The 14,849-nt window shown below is 50.1% G+C and overlaps 6 protein-coding genes across 6 annotated transcripts; 4 read left to right on the top strand and 2 right to left on the bottom strand.

Annotated features, from left to right (window-relative positions):
- Positions 1–65: 65 nt before the first annotated feature.
- On the top strand, positions 66–2,341 carry BDR25DRAFT_14946 (phosphoglycerate dehydrogenase). Its single transcript, XM_033683906.1, has 3 exons — positions 66–754; positions 812–940; positions 992–2,341. Exons 1-3 carry the CDS (start codon positions 412–414, stop codon positions 2,293–2,295), a joined length of 1,776 nt encoding a protein of 591 aa, XP_033549356.1. The 5' UTR covers positions 66–411; the 3' UTR covers positions 2,296–2,341.
- A 390-nt stretch (positions 2,342–2,731) lies between these two features.
- BDR25DRAFT_302667 (NAD dependent epimerase/dehydratase family protein-like protein) lies at positions 2,732–3,813 on the top strand. The gene is made up of 2 exons (XM_033689844.1): positions 2,732–2,874; positions 2,922–3,813. Exons 1-2 carry the CDS (start codon positions 2,836–2,838, stop codon positions 3,570–3,572), a joined length of 690 nt encoding a protein of 229 aa, XP_033549357.1. The 5' UTR covers positions 2,732–2,835; the 3' UTR covers positions 3,573–3,813.
- A 973-nt stretch (positions 3,814–4,786) lies between these two features.
- BDR25DRAFT_15007 (uncharacterized protein) lies at positions 4,787–5,351 on the top strand. Its single transcript, XM_033683907.1, has 3 exons — positions 4,787–5,024; positions 5,088–5,166; positions 5,321–5,351. Exons 1-2 carry the CDS (start codon positions 4,873–4,875, stop codon positions 5,161–5,163), a joined length of 228 nt encoding a protein of 75 aa, XP_033549358.1. The 5' UTR covers positions 4,787–4,872; the 3' UTR covers positions 5,164–5,166; positions 5,321–5,351.
- On the bottom strand, positions 5,300–5,754 carry BDR25DRAFT_302669 (uncharacterized protein). Its single transcript, XM_033689845.1, has one exon. The coding sequence runs from the start codon at positions 5,521–5,523 to the stop codon at positions 5,317–5,319; it is 207 nt and encodes a 68-aa protein (XP_033549359.1). The 5' UTR covers positions 5,524–5,754; the 3' UTR covers positions 5,300–5,316.
- Positions 5,755–5,778: 24 nt separating this feature from the next.
- BDR25DRAFT_313034 (cellobiohydrolaseI) lies at positions 5,779–7,193 on the bottom strand (the record flags this gene model as incomplete). Its single annotated transcript, XM_033691353.1, has 2 exons — positions 5,779–6,534; positions 6,585–7,193. The coding sequence occupies 2 exons, from the start codon at positions 7,191–7,193 to the stop codon at positions 5,779–5,781; spliced, it is 1,365 nt and encodes a 454-aa protein (XP_033549360.1).
- Positions 7,194–9,370: 2,177 nt separating this feature from the next.
- On the top strand, positions 9,371–12,958 carry BDR25DRAFT_302670 (sulfite reductase flavo protein component). Its single transcript, XM_033689846.1, has one exon. The coding sequence runs from the start codon at positions 9,610–9,612 to the stop codon at positions 12,859–12,861; it is 3,252 nt and encodes a 1,083-aa protein (XP_033549361.1). The 5' UTR covers positions 9,371–9,609; the 3' UTR covers positions 12,862–12,958.
- The last annotated feature ends 1,891 nt before the right edge of the window (positions 12,959–14,849 follow it).

Consider the following 14,849-nt stretch of genomic DNA (forward strand, 5'->3'; position numbering starts at 1 on the left):
ATACGACTCATTCAATATTCAACGCCTTCGAGTGTGCTCCAACTCACTGTCTGCCAATCTACTTCCTCGAACCAGCACTGAATATCTCACCATTTGTTTCAACTATTACTCTTATCTCCAGGAGTTCTAAAAGTTCTCCTGGCGTATAGCACCGCTGAAGCAGTGGTTTCCCAGTGACCATGTTGACAGGCCAGTGGCGTAATCGCGTGGGGTACGGCGGGAGCGGGGTATCCATCTAAGCCTGAAAGGGCAAGTCCGCCTCTGACGGAAAGACGCAGCTGATGAGGCATGTCCGATAGCGGCCCATCTAATTGTCCGGTCAGCTAAAAAGCACAAAGACTGACTCCTTCCTCAGTCTGGATTTCAGTTTTCATTTTGTCTTCTTTACAGCAGTTTAGTCCTTGAATTAATATGGCTATCCTAGTGCACGCACCCAAGCCGCGGGTCCTGATCCCTGAGAAGGTGTCTCCGGATGGCTTAGCTTTGTTGAAAGGCCAGTTTGAGGTAGATGAAAAGAAGGGTTTGAGCCCGGAAGAGCTGAAAAGCATCATCGGCAACTACGAGGCGCTCATTGTACGCTCAGAGACTAAAGTTACAGCAGAGCTGCTTACTGCTGCCACCAAGCTTAAAGTTGTTGCCAGGGCTGGTGTAGGTGTCGATAATGTAGATGTCCAGAGTGCTACGAAGCAAGGAATCATTGTTGTGAACTCTCCTTCCGGAAATATCAATGCTGCGGCAGAACATACCATTGCTCGTGAGTGCTCGAAGTTCTGTCTCCCGGCTGCTCTTACAGACTTCTGACTTGTAACAGTCATGATGGCGGTATCTCGCAACATCGGTGACGCAGATGCTAGTCTCAAATCTGGGAAATGGGAACGAAGTCGTCTTGTGGGCGTTGAAGCGAAAGGAAAGACGCTAGCCATTGTTGGTTTGGGCAAAGGTACCATTCAAAAGGGTCGATCCAACACGGCCAAATACTAACTAGATACAGTCGGTCTTACAGTTGCCCGAATTGCGAATGGTTTTGGCATGCGCCTAATTGCATACGATCCATATGCCAACCCAAACTTGGCCGCCGCTGCATCTGTCACTCTGAAGCCCAGTCTCCTAGATATTCTGAAGGAAGCTGATTTCTTGACGCTGCACACCCCGCTCATTGCCTCGACAAGAGGTATGATCGGAGCTGCAGAATTGGCCACGATGAAATCAACTGCCAGGATATTGAACGTAGCAAGAGGAGGCATGATCGATGAAACCGCTCTTCTTGAGGCCCTCACTGCCGGAACAATAGCTGGCGCTGGTATCGATGTCTGGACGTCGGAGCCGCCTGAACCTGAATCCCCAGCAACTCGTCTTATCGCACATCCGAAAGTCGTTTCTACACCCCATCTTGGTGCTTCGACCAAGGAGGCGCAGGAAAATGTCTCGATTGATGTTTGCGAGCAGGTCGTTTCGATCCTGTCCGGAGAGCTTCCTCGATCAGCCGTGAACGCTCCTATCATCCTTCCCGAGGAATATAGGACCCTCCAACCTTTCGTAACCCTTGTCGAGAAGATGGGCTCTCTTTATACGCAGCACTACAGCTCTCATTTTACAACATCGGGGAAAACTGCTCAGCAATTCCGTACCACATTCGACATCACATACGAGGGTTCATTAACGAATCTCAACACAACCAAGCCCCTCTTTGCAGCTCTGGTGAAGGGTCTCCTCACCCCATTCACCTCTTCAGATGGCCTCAATATCAACATTGTCAATGCTGAACTCCTTGCCAAGGAACGTGGAATTCTGATCAATGAGAGCCGAAGCCGCGAGAATATAGAAGACAAGCCGTACTCCTCCTTCGTTACGCTCCGCGCTCGGGCTTCCCGGTCTCCATCACATCAGCGTACTGGTCTCAGTCGCTCGAATTCGCCGGCTACCTCAAAATCCATTAAGCCCCAAGAGCAGGAGGATCAGGTCATTCAGGGTTTCGTGTCTGCGAACAAGTCTTACATTTCGCGGTTGGATCGATTCAAAGGCGAATTTGTTGCACGTGGTACCCTCCTCATTTGTAGAAACTTTGACTCCTGCGGGAAGATTGGCTTCGTGGGCTCGGTACTTGGCAAGGCGGGCGTGAATATCAAGTCCATGAGCGTTGCGCCGCTGCATGAGGAGGCTGAAGAGGTGGACGGAGACGTAGAAGGTAACGAGGCTCTAATGATATTAGGTGTTGATAAGCCAGTTGACGAGAGTGTCGTTAAAAGGTTGATTGGGGAGCAGGGTGTGTTAGAGGCCAACGTTGTTACTCTCTAAGTGGCGCTGGGTGTTTCTGGACGAAGGCGCTCGTGGCTCATCTGGCATTTTTGGATACCATGAAAACACGGGTTTAAAGAAGTGTTTCGACTTCAACGTCGGCGAAATAGGAATCTCTTCAGGACATGGACGTGGTGGTTGGATAGCTCGTCTAATTCTGATTGGTCAATGAGACCTGCTGACGCTAACAAAACTGCTGACGAAGCTGCACTTCGCTGAGCATTCACCTTGGCAGAGCCCTTGCTTCTCCAAGAAACGCTGCTGGATAAAATCTGTGCTGCTGCCAATATACAACCTCGCTTTTTATTGATCATAGAGCCATGAGGCGGAATTAGTAATGGGCCTCGGCATGACGAAATAAGGAAAGGGATGTCTACGGACGAAAATCATGGCCTCAGCAAGCGGCCGCATCGGCCTAGGAATTCGACCGACTCTTGGTCCACCACCCTTTATAATAGTCACTTACCTCTCGTCCTGACTTACAGTTACAGCACACCTAAATCTACAATTGCCAGTTGAGCGAACATCGTAATAATAATAATGGCAACCGCAGCTCTTGTGGGAAGCACCGGGCTTGTCGTACGTCTCCCCACGCCATATCTCTCTCCACGACCTAACAATCCAAGGGCTCGAATATCCTGTCTCAACTCCTTGCCCACCCCTCCTTCTCGTCCGTATACGCCTACACGCGTCGCGAACTTAGTAACCCCACTGCCAGCACGAAGCTCACGCCACTTTCCTCAACCGATAGCTCGACATGGCCGTCTCTCTTCCCAACTGCACCCACGCCCACCATCTTCTTCTCGGGCCTTGGGACTACGCGCGGACAGGCCGGCGGCCTCGAAAACCAGCGCAAGATCGACCTCGACCTGAACTACGACCTTGCAAAGGCTGCGAAGGAGGCCGGATGTGACACATACGTTCTAATATCTTCTGCATCTGCGAGTTCTCAATCCATGTTGGCATACTCTAAAATGAAAGGCGAGCTAGAAGACAAAGTCAAGGACCTCGGGTTCAAGCACACCGTCTTCCTGCGCCCTGGGTTGATTGTGGGCACGAGGCAAGATAGCAGAGCTCCCGAGGCTGTGATGCGGGGTTTAGCTACCGGGCTAGGAAAGCTGAGCCCAATGTTAAAGAACAGCTGGGCTCAGGATGCGGATGTGATTGCCAGGGCGGCGGTGAATGCAGGCCTGCAGTGTGTGGATGGGAAGAAGGAAGAGGGGGTTTGGGTGTTGGGGCAGAAGGAGATCATACGGTTGGGAGAGGAGAAAAAATGAGGGGCTACGGGTTACCGGGAGGGGGGTGCTGAGGAGAGGGGGAGAACTGCCAGCATCGACCTGCCGGAGCTTGGGGGATGGGATTCTGAAATGCCATAGCAAATGGGGCTGATGCGCTGGAATTACAGTACTACGATCCCCTTCATGCATACAGCTTGGCGATGGTGATACAGGGGCAGATTGAGATGGATTCCTGACTTTGGGCCTTGTTGCCCTCGAATATACCCTTTCCTACCTTTCCAACCCCAAATCATCCAATTATTTAGCAGCAGGAGTGACAACCCGAACCAAGTGCTTCTCCTTAATCACCCACAGGCGCTCTGAAACTGTGACTTGCTGATTCTGTGTGGGTCTTAAAATCATCGTCATTCACCCAAAGTGCTGCCCATCCTCCAGCTTCAGCCAATCAAATCATCCGATTTCCATCCCTCTTTCGCTCCCCCGAGGACAAGTGCACGCCACTTCCGCAGATGGGGTGTCAGTAGTCTTCATCCCTTCGACCCCGTTGCTCGCCGAATGACGGTGCTCTGGGTCAGGAGACAATGAGCTCAGCACGTGGCTGACTCATGTCATCGGCGGGTACCGAACCAGACAACTCGCGCTTTCCCTTGAACATCACACCATGGTCGAACGACACCATGCCAAGCCCCACCAACATATCACGAAATCGCATCTCAGGCGACGCTGAGTGGTCCAGAGCTATGTGAGAAGCAACTCGAAATGGGAAATTTGAGTTCGACATGTCTTCACTGCTTGGTCAGTTCCTGCGGTCCCCGAATGTCTCATGAGGAATGGGACTGCAGAACGTGACTTTCCCACTAATTCGTAAGAACCGTAACCGTCAGGCCCAGAAATGCGCTTCTTTGGGCTCAGCTCACCTGATTTTGTGTGGCCTGAGCAGACGTGTGCCAGGTTCTTCCGGAGTATTTCATGGTGGCCTTCTGCTGGTCGTATATAGCTCACCGTACCTGCGCGCAGTGCCACTTTCGTTCTCTTCCATCTCCTCTCTTATTTCCTTAAGATTTAATACGAGAAACAAAGAAACTTCCATTGGTCGGACTCTCCATTCCACAGTACATATCTCAACTCCACGGCCTCATCTCCTCTTCGAACAGATCGCGATTTGATTCAAGAAAATCATACTCTATTTTAACGAATAAAAAAGCATTTCTGCATTCGCCACTGCTAGTAAATTTGGTCCTAGTTTGGGTCTGGGTCTGATTTATTCGACGGCTTTCAACATTGGGAAACAATAAGACTGTAACGGCGGTTACGATATACAAACAAATTTGAACCGAAAATGCCTTCTCCAACACAAGCCCGTGGCTTCTTTCGCAGCGCTGCCCGCTACCTCTCCGAACCTCATCCGTTCGCACGCAATCCTGTGACTGTGGCTTCGCACTCGGTTCCGTATGGCGTTTATGGCAAGCGGTTATTAAGGAGCTCTGCTTTGTATGTCTATTCACTCATCGCATCCAGACTTTCTTCATAGTAAATGTACTAATCCTACATCAGCTATTTCCCGACCTTCGCTGTTTTCTTCGGTTGGCCTATCGCTGGCATGTACTACTTGAAGAAAACCGGCTTGTGACTAGCCAAGGGCATCGTCATCGCCGTCGACGGAATGGGTCCTTCGGATAAACACATCTCGGGTGCTTGGGAAGTTACGAATATCGATAATTTGGAGCAGATCGAGAGAGAGAGGACTCAGTCGGATGATGCGAGGGAGATCGTGGATTTAGTTCTAGGGATGGAGTGGGATGGTTGATGATGCAAGTTTGGCGGTTGGCGATGGCGGTGTCCGCAGTGGAGTCACAGAACATGAGGAAGGCTTGGGCGATGGTTGTATGTGGGACTGACTTCGATTCTGTGTATATTTGTTCTCGCTGGTGGTTTGGGGTTGACGGGATGCACAGCGAAGGGAGTCTGGAGTCTTGCCCTGGGTGGCCATTTTTCTTTTCTTTGCACAGATCGGAAAGCATACAGTACAGCTTGAACGCATTAGATTGCACCAGCTAAGTTTCCATGAATATGTGCTGTACTCATTTCGACTAGACATTCATGTACTTGCTAATCTCTCACGTGCTCGGGGGCAACTGAGCATTCAGGTATCATCATTAAGAAATCTCACGTCCGCAAAAGGGAAGAGTAAAGAAGCCTCGCCATATATACGAAATTCCACTCTACCACCTACATCTTCATCTCTCTAATGCCTCGCAAATCTCAGTACAGTTCCATTCGAAAAAGTACTCCCAATTTCCCCGCTTCTGATATTCGAGAAGACCACCTTTGCATCTGGATACTGCTTAATCAGCTCCGCCGGCCTCCCACCCGTCACTGGGCACGGGCCGCGTCCAACGCCTGGGGTCGCTGCATCAGCATCAGCGGGATATCTCTCCTGGTCTAACCACCCCATGTACGATCCCGAATCATCCCAGATCGACAGCGCGAGAACCATGCCACGACCAAGTGCATCGCCCATAGTTTTGAGGCCACCGAGTTGCGTGAAGTGGTCTGTGCCGCCGAGCACCTTTTTGTTGGAAGCACAGTACGCGTCTGTAATGGAGCCCTCGGTGGACATGCCGGCAATGCTGACTTTGGCGTTTTGAATAATCTTGCCGTTTTGGATGTAAAGTCTACGGATCTCCTTGAGAGTTCCCGTAGCGGTGTTATCGGTCGTGTAGAATTGGGTGACAACGGTAAGTTTCTTCGATGTGTCGACTGTGTAGTTTGTGCCAACACCATAGTATCTTTTGTCACCCATGCGATATGGGTTGTTGTCACAGCCATCTTTATCGCAAACACCTTTGTACCGCGAGTCACCGTTACCGCATTCGGTGCCGGAGCAGGCGAAGACCTGATTGGCGTTGCAGGGATGGGGAGTGTAGGCGGTGGCGGCATTGTTAGCCTCCCAAATGTCCATTTCGTTGCAGCAGGCGCCGTAAGTGCCGTTCAGATTGGCCTTGAACCTCAATTAGCTAGCAATTCGCCATGTTAGGTGGGCTTACTTACTCGGCCCTTGATGAAGTTCTGCGATGGGCATTGAGCATCGCAGTATCCTGTTCCGTACTTTGCACCAGCCTTGTTAAGCTCATTCGCATCTCCCTTAGCATTCATCTCCGAGAAATACAGAGCACCATTGATGCCACATGGGACTTTCGAGACATCAACATCGAACGAGAACTCGGCATTCAGAAGCTTGAAGTGGTCGAATGTCTCATCATCTGACATCAAGTATACTCTCGGGCTTGACAAACTCGTCACGTTGGTCGCTGGATCCGTCTTGTAAATATTCAGGGTCAAGGCATCGCCGCTAGTGCGAATACCATAGCTAGCATAGTCGACACCCTCGAGGGAGCAGGTCTTCGCGCATGTCTCGATGTCAGGGCAGAAGTCCTTGTTGAAGCCGGTGGTAACACAGTTGGTGTAGCCTTCCTTGTTGTGGAGCCAACGGTAGTTGGCATCAAGAACGATCCCGCTTTTTTGAGCAACACAACCCCCTGCTTTGGTGCATTTGTAGGATGTAATGGGTGGATGAACCTCAGGTGTGAGGGGGCCGGGGACTTGGGCCCAAGTAGAAGCAGCGAAGAGAGAGGCCGTGAGAATGGACCGTTGGTACATGACTGATGGAGAGGGCTGGAATAATCCGACACAATGACGATTAAGAAACAGAGATGGCGTCGCAATGGACATGAATTAAAGGATCTTGTCTTTATATGAGAACCATGGCAAGCAATTGGCTCAACCAAGCTCGATAAGGAAAGTAATGCCCTCGACTATCGCTCAATATCATCGGGTATACTGGCCCAGACCACAAACATCTTAGGCTCATCGATGATACTAGACCTAGGGAGCTCGAGATTAACAATTCTTGTCCCCTGAGGCTCTCGAGAAACGAGTGGGGTTCACTGGAGTATGTACCTGCAGTAAGCCATCCGTGCCAAAATGCCTAGAGAGTAGATCGTCTTCGCTCAATCTTCTAGAAGATTAAACTACCAATGTGTCTTAGTGGTGAAGTTCGGGCCGGCGGACCTATGGCCGCAATGGCCCACGAAACAATATCGAAATGTTCTATGCGTCTTCTGGAAACTAAACCAAAATGGCTGATCTAATCTACGGGTGGGGTCGAGCCCTCACGGTGGTTCGAATTGACTAGGTACCAGGTTTCTGATAAATTACACCCGAAAGTTGAGACAGGAAAATGTGCGATTGGCCAACAGACGCGGTATCCTCGAAATTTCTTAAAGGACTCTATGAAGACCCAAAAGTGAGCGGTTGTCTCTGTAATGCACAGAATGCGAAAAGATAAATTGATTGAATGAGAAAGTGAAATGATGGAGGGGAAAAGAAAACGCGCTAATCCAAAAGCGGACACTAGCACCATCACTCTACGACTTTGCCTGAGGATGTGCTCATTTAAAACAGCTCTCGCTCTCTCCTGCTACCCCTCAAAATCTCCAACCTAATCAACGCGGGCTATGCGATGCACCTTAAGGGTATCTCTCGAAAGCGCAAACGCTAGTTATGTGTCTTGCATCCTCAGGCAGAGTGAAATCGAGTGGTGGGCCCAAGGACACCGTCAAAGCCTGAAAATATTCCGGGTTTATTTAATCTAGTGATGTCTCTAATTTTCCAAACTTCTTTATCCAAATATTATGATGCTCTTCCCTCCGTAGTTAGCCAAGCAGTTTCTGGGTCGAGAAATAAGCCATCCAAGCTAACTTTAACGATATCGACCTCCAAGGACAAGGTTCAGGGGATGCAACGAGCGACGTCCTAGATTGCTTTATTCGGAGTAGGTATATCACGGCGAGAGCAAATCTGGATGTTTTCCGAGTTTTGTACTTACTAGAGACCTGCATTCTTTTCCCGCGCCTTGACAGATCGACTTGAATCGTGATCACCAAAATGCCTATGCGGATCCGAAAGAACTAAGTTGAGATTCAAGTAGCTATTGCTATACACAAGAGCATACGATGACACATCTAAATTCTGCTCGATCTTGAGTTCTCGGACAAGCTGGATGAGCTTCATCTCATCATTGACGAAGGTTTCTTCGTTCTTCGTCTTGCTATGAAAGACGCACTCAGGGTCGTGAATCGAGTAATAGCACACCGCTTGAGTTCACCCCCAATCCTGTACCGGAATAGAAGGAGATGGAAATGATAAGGGGGAAGCCCGCCAGTGCGAGGGCGATACGGACAAGATTGTGTTCCAGAGAATCCGTCCCAGCTGGATGCATCGACGGTTTTTAATTCCGTAGCGTGTATGACCGCCATAGTAAGTGTACGAAACTCGAAAATCGTAGCTGTGAAAATGTGTAGCTGGATTAAATCGGCTCAGGTATATATATTTGATGAGAAATCTGAATTGGGCGAGGTCTTCGGTTTCCTGAATTCATCACCAACCATCAACCATTGGTTCGCGAGGCTATGCAAGCGCATTGCGGGACAACGTAAAGGAATTATAGAGCTGAACATGCTGCTTCCCACGGAGAGCATTTTGCAACAATGGGGCGGCGTTCAGTGTGAGGACACATTAGCGAAATCCGGACTAGAGCCTGTCACGAGAGATATAGAATTATTGAATAATTACAAGAAGTTAAGACAATTAGATCCTCAAAATACCAACTCCGGCGCAAAGAGAGTGGCCATCATTCGATTGTGATGGAACTACGGGTTATCGATGCAGAGTAACGCACAGAGTCATACCGGAGAAATATACCTCCGACTCCGAATTGCGTGCTTTGCGCTAGGGACACTTTTTGTCCTCGACAACCTGCACAAGCAATTTATGAGGGAAAATGGACCAATGGCTGCCGTCTGTCGCCCACCGCATTCCAAATCAGCCCTCGGCTTGCTCTTTCTGCCGATGTCGCTTTATCAAATCAACATCTTTTTCCTTCCCTGCTCATCACTTGTCGGGTTCCCAATTGAGGCCGCAGAGAAAAGCTGACCCGAACTCCTCCCCTTCCCATCCCTACAAAGGGTCGCCCCATTGATTCCCTTGCTTGCTCCTCGTCGTTCCCTCATCTAAAATGCATTTCCAGCAAATAGAGTCCGCCGGCCCTGGTGCCGAAGCGCAAACGTTAAAGCCGCTCAAGACCTTCACGGAGAAGTCGTCCAGTCTGCCGTTCGGACATCATCTGCCCTTGGAATCGATAAGCGGGCCTACCTATCTTACGGCCCAGACGCTCGTCCAGCAAGTTGCCTACACCCTCTCCGACAAAATCTTCTCTTACTCGGCCGAGACCTTCGATTTGGACATCGCAATAAAATACTGGACTGAGCAGAAAGAGAAGAATGCGTTTGGATATCAGACAGGGGTTTCCTCTTTGGAGGCGAGGACCGGTGCAGGATCTATTGCCCTGGGGTACATGTTCTCGAGGGACTTCGACCTCAAGAAACGCCACATTCCTCAGTCCATCATAGCGTCCTCGTCAACCCTGCACTACCTTCGACCCGTGCTGGACCAGCTCTCCCTCTTGTACTCGGTTGCAAACCCGTTGATCGCCCATATTGCGGCTGTCGATTATACCGCCGATTCTTCAGCGGGGCTGGTCTCTGACTATGTCTCCTCTCTGACACTTGCCGAGGACTTGGGCATGGGTCTTGTCTGCAGTCCGTCGGTGTTTGAGGCCCAGCACATGTCGCTCTTTGCAACCTTGCTCTCGAGCGTTCTACCTACCATCCATACGTATGACGGCATTAGCGTCGGACGAGAGACTGCTAGGCTGGTAGATACGTTAGACCAGGCCAGGCTGTACAACAGCTACCAGGCGGTTATGGAGGCAGTTTCCGAAGTGGACAAGAAACATTCGGACAACGAGGGGCGTGTCGTTCGTCTGCTTCAGGCCTTCAACGACGAGTTTGGAGAGGACTACAAGCTCTTTGACTACTATGGGCACCAGGAGCCGGAGAGTGTCCTGGTCGTTTTCGGCACTGTAGAAGCCTCACTTTCTGCTCAGGTAGCCAACGCGCTTGCAAGGGATGGCGACAAGCTGGGTGTCATCAATGTCCGCGTCTATCGACCTTTCGTGGAGGAGGCCTTCCTTGAAGTCCTCCCGAAGAGTACACAGACTATCGCTGTGCTTGGCCAAGTGAAGGACGAGGCCGCCGTCTTCGATGCAGCCGAATTTTCGAGACTCTATTCCGATGTCATAGCTGCTGTTCAATTCGCCTTCGACAGGAACATGGAAGTCATTGATATCAAATACGCGCGCGAACAAGCTTGGACACCAAGCAACATCCTCGACGTCTTTCAGCAAATCTATGGCGAGAAGACTCAGTCCGAGGAAGTCCGCTCTTACGTCGATATTCTCAACACCGCAGACGTCCGCCAATACACGTTCTGGAATCTGGACAAATCACCGGCTGCCAATGCGCCTGTCGCACTTGGAAAGCTTCTCTCCTTGGACTCAGCCAAAAATGTATTTGTTCGCTCTGGGCATGACAACCTAGTCCGCGGTGGCGCTGTGCGACACGACATTCGTAATGCTGACTACACGATTGAAGCACCCTACTCAGTCGAGCAAGCTGATGTCTCTTTCGTCGGAGACGAGACCCTTCTGCACGAGTTCGATGTGCTTAACAGTGTCAAGGCCGACAGCTCCTTGATCATTAAGCTTCCTGGTGCGAAGGATGAGGATATTGAGAAACGTCTGTCGCCCGCTCTTCGAAAGACAATTCTCAGCAAAGATGTAGAGCTTTTCGTGCTCGACCCTACTCTTTCTGAAACTCTTACAGAATACCCCACCCTTGAGACATATCTCACCCAACTGGCATTCCTGAAGATTGCCCGTGAAGACCTTTTGGTGTCTAGCCTGCCTAAATTAGCTGCAATCAATGGGAGCTCCGAGATCCTCGAAAAGCTTGCTGGAGAACTCCACACCACTCTTCGTGAGATCGATGTGCCTGTTGCATGGGGCACTGTTGACGAAGACGTTCGGCCACTTCAACTCCCATCCGATATCAACATTAACAGCTTTGCTTCCTTCGACACCATCGAACCGGAGCCGCCGTCGCTGCTTAAGTCCTGGGTAATTGCTGCCAAGGGGTTGTCATTCAAGGAAGCCTATGGTACCGAAACGGTACTCCGTCCGGATCTAGGCATTAAAACATTTGTTGCCCATGTCAAGGAGCATCGCCGCCTGACCCCACTTTCGTATGACAGAAACATCTTCCACATTGAGTTCGATCTGGGAGACTCGGGGCTCAAGTACGCCATCGGTGAGGCTTTGGGCATTCACGCTGAGAATGACAAGACCGAGGTGGAGCAGTTCATCAAGTGGTACGGCCTCAATCCTGAGGAGATTGTGGAAGTACCATCTCGTGAAGATGCTAACATCCTTGTGAACCGGACCGTCTACCAATCTCTAATCCAGAACGTGGACATCTTTGGTCGGCCACCTAAACGCTTCTATGAAGCTCTGGCTGAGTTTGCCTCTGATGAGAAGGAAAAGAAAGAGTTGTTGACCCTCGGCGGCCCTGAAGGAGCAGTCGAGTTTAAGCGTCGTGCTGAAGTGGACACAATCACCTTTGCCGATATCCTGCTTGAATTCCCATCCGCGCACCCCTCCTTCCATGACATCGTTCGCATTGTTAGCCCGATGAAACGCCGAGAGTACTCAATTGCTTCGTCACAGCACGTCACGCCTAACTCTGTTTCCCTCCTTATCGTTACTGTGAACTGGGTTGACCCCCAGGGCCGCGATCGCTTCGGTCAAGCTACACGCTACCTTAACGGCCTGAATGTTGGCGCTCCAGTCACCGTCTCGGTCAAGCCATCTGTCATGAAGCTACCGCCCAAAACCACTGCCCCTATCATCATGGCAGGTCTCGGCACTGGTCTCGCCCCATTCCGTGCCTTTGTTCAGGAAAGAGCCTTCCAAAAACAGCAAGGTCACGACATTGGCGAGGTCCTTTTATATATGGGCTCTCGCCACCAACGCGAAGAGTACCTCTACGGCGAGGAATGGGAAGCTTATCAAGACGCCGGGATCATCACATTACTCGGCCGCGCCTTCTCGCGTGATCAGCCACAGAAGATCTACATTCAAGATCGCATGCGACAAACTCTCTCAGATATCCGGAAAGCGTACTTGCGAAATGAGGGAAGCTTCTATCTCTGCGGTCCAACGTGGCCAGTGCCGGATGTTACGGAGGTGCTGCAGGAGGCGGTCGAGGTGGAGTACTTGGCAAAACATGGCAGGGGTGGTAGGAAGGTAGATAGTAGGAGGGAGATTGAGACCCTCAAGGAGGCACAGAGGTATGTGCTTGAGGTCTATTAAGTGGAGTTCCGGGCCGCGATATGCAAACACAAGATTTTAGTGTACATAGGCCTGATTTCAATATCAATCCGTGAAGTAGCCTATCAACATGATAATCAATCCTTACAAAGCTGAGTTCGTTGCCAATGCCTTGCCACCAAGGACTCTATCGTGACCAGACTTGAGCGAAGTCGGGGGAATCGTGGAGGAGTGATATGGCGAGATCGTGCCAGAAGCTTTTGTCGATTAGCGCGGTCCACCCATAGGCACTTGCATGAACGTGGAACTCGGGGCCAGGTGTTTGTTCAACTTTCATGGCAAGGCGTTTCATAGTATAGCTGTTGATTAGTGGGTTATTTAGGTCGCGTGTCTGTAGCTTTCATAGTTTGTGATCTGTTCACAGGTAGTTCTATGAGACTTCATCACCGCGAGAAGGCTTTGTGATGAAAAAGATGCTAGATAGCCTTGTTTTCTTTCAAGGTATACCTTTAGTCCTTTTCTACGTTTTGAACGCTTTCGTCAATGCCCATAGGCATTGGTGTCGCACATGACAATTCTTGGGGTCGTGCTTACCTCTATCAATGCAAGTTTCCAGCAAATAGTACCATTAACCGCCAATAAGGGATATCAACGCATTTTAGACCTTAGCCCCTCTAAGTTAGAAGTCCTTTCAGTAAGTGGGCCCACTCTGTGCGATAGACAAGCCCATTGTGATGCTGGTGTGCTCAGATCTTCCCAATGAGCCAAAATCTATCACGGATACCCCTATCACACCTCAACCATGATGCATCACACCGCCAGATCCAATTTCCCATGTCTTTCACGCCCTTCCACCGCCTTATTGTTTTGCTTAATATCCTCCGCTAAATTTTGCTCCGAAAACCTATAAGGCTGCGTCCTCCTCACCTTCCTAACTAATCCTATCCTCAACGGTGCTTAGCAATACCACTCAGGTTTGAACCAGGTGGAGTAATTCACTGTTTAAGTGACTCTGTATGGCATTGGAGGCTGATTCACCACTTGTTCTGATCACTCCCGCCGTCTACTGTGCTTCGGGCTTGGCCTACTGTATTAGGCCAGGTAGAAGGTAATATGCATATAAGGAAAACTTATGAAAGTCGCTGTTGGGATTTGTGTTCTCTTTCTTCCTCATTTTGCTGGCAATAACCGGTAGTGTTGGCATATTGCTAGTTAATAAGCTGCTGTAGGTATTTACCACCTCTATCCTCATCGCTTCGCTGATTATAATCTAATTTCGGCTTGCACTTGGCTTGAATACGAAGTCTAAGCCGCTTGCAACTTGGTCTTAGAGTCCGAGAGAAGGTGTTATGTGTTTGGATGCGGGCACCATTGTCGCCAGCGATGGACCGGCCGATCATCCAAGCTCGAGTTTCTTTTCATTCTGTCTCAAGCTTGTCTGGGTGCTCGAGGAAGAAGTCTTCATCGCTAGTAGCGGGTGAGTTGCTATCTTGTGTGGGTACCATGAAGGAGACGTTGCGCTCCGGACCTAGGGCGATGGTGTTGTGGTCGCGCTAGTCACCCGTAGTATTTTCCACTGTGGCGCTGGGTTTGTATCATAAGTTCACCCATTTCTTTTCGGATTCGTCAATCATTCGTCAATCAAATGAATTTAACGACCACAACAGCTATCCAAATCCTTCCATTCCACTTCCTCTCACCTCCCGGCAGGGCTTTCAGCATCTGTACTCCTAGATCCTCCTCGCCGGGTTTGGCTGGGTAAGCTTGGTTCCCCCGACCATCTCAAATCAGCAGCGCATTATTGTATGCTCTTCACCTTTCGTCTCTTTCGAAGCATTCTGCTGCTCGTTTCATTGAGACTCACCTATTTTTCCATAGCTATTGGGGCTTTCACGGCCATATCCGTCTCCAAATATCTAATCCCTCTCAAAATCGTCCCCCTGACGTGTCCACCCGACGGAGTGGAATTGACGCCTTTGTAGAAATTGTCTTGTTGCGTAGCGTTTGGAATGAGGTCCTTAATGTCGTCA

The sequence above is a fragment of the Lindgomyces ingoldianus genome (assembly GCF_010093535.1).
Source record: "Lindgomyces ingoldianus strain ATCC 200398 unplaced genomic scaffold BDR25scaffold_11, whole genome shotgun sequence".
Taxonomy (NCBI): Eukaryota; Fungi; Ascomycota; class Dothideomycetes; order Pleosporales; family Lindgomycetaceae; genus Lindgomyces; species Lindgomyces ingoldianus.

Excerpts from the sequence above, each read along its gene's own strand:
- BDR25DRAFT_14946 (XM_033683906.1), top strand. The coding sequence starts at position 412 with ATGGCTATCCTAGTGCACGCACCCAAGCCGCGGGTCCTGATCCCTGAG. Across the intron at positions 755-811 it reads GGCAGAACATACCATTGCTC|TCATGATGGCGGTATCTCGC; the intron begins GTGAGTGCTCGA and ends GACTTGTAACAG. Across the intron at positions 941-991 it reads CATTGTTGGTTTGGGCAAAG|TCGGTCTTACAGTTGCCCGA; the intron begins GTACCATTCAAA and ends AACTAGATACAG.
- BDR25DRAFT_302667 (XM_033689844.1), top strand. The coding sequence starts at position 2,836 with ATGGCAACCGCAGCTCTTGTGGGAAGCACCGGGCTTGTC. Across the intron at positions 2,875-2,921 it reads TGGGAAGCACCGGGCTTGTC|GGCTCGAATATCCTGTCTCA; the intron begins GTACGTCTCCCC and ends TAACAATCCAAG.
- BDR25DRAFT_15007 (XM_033683907.1), top strand. The coding sequence starts at position 4,873 with ATGCCTTCTCCAACACAAGCCCGTGGCTTCTTTCGCAGCGCTGCCCGC. Across the intron at positions 5,025-5,087 it reads TTATTAAGGAGCTCTGCTTT|CTATTTCCCGACCTTCGCTG; the intron begins GTATGTCTATTC and ends ATCCTACATCAG.
- BDR25DRAFT_302669 (XM_033689845.1), bottom strand. The coding sequence starts at position 5,523 with ATGGCCACCCAGGGCAAGACTCCAGACTCCCTTCGCTGTGCATCCCGT.
- BDR25DRAFT_302670 (XM_033689846.1), top strand. The coding sequence starts at position 9,610 with ATGCATTTCCAGCAAATAGAGTCCGCCGGCCCTGGTGCCGAAGCGCAA.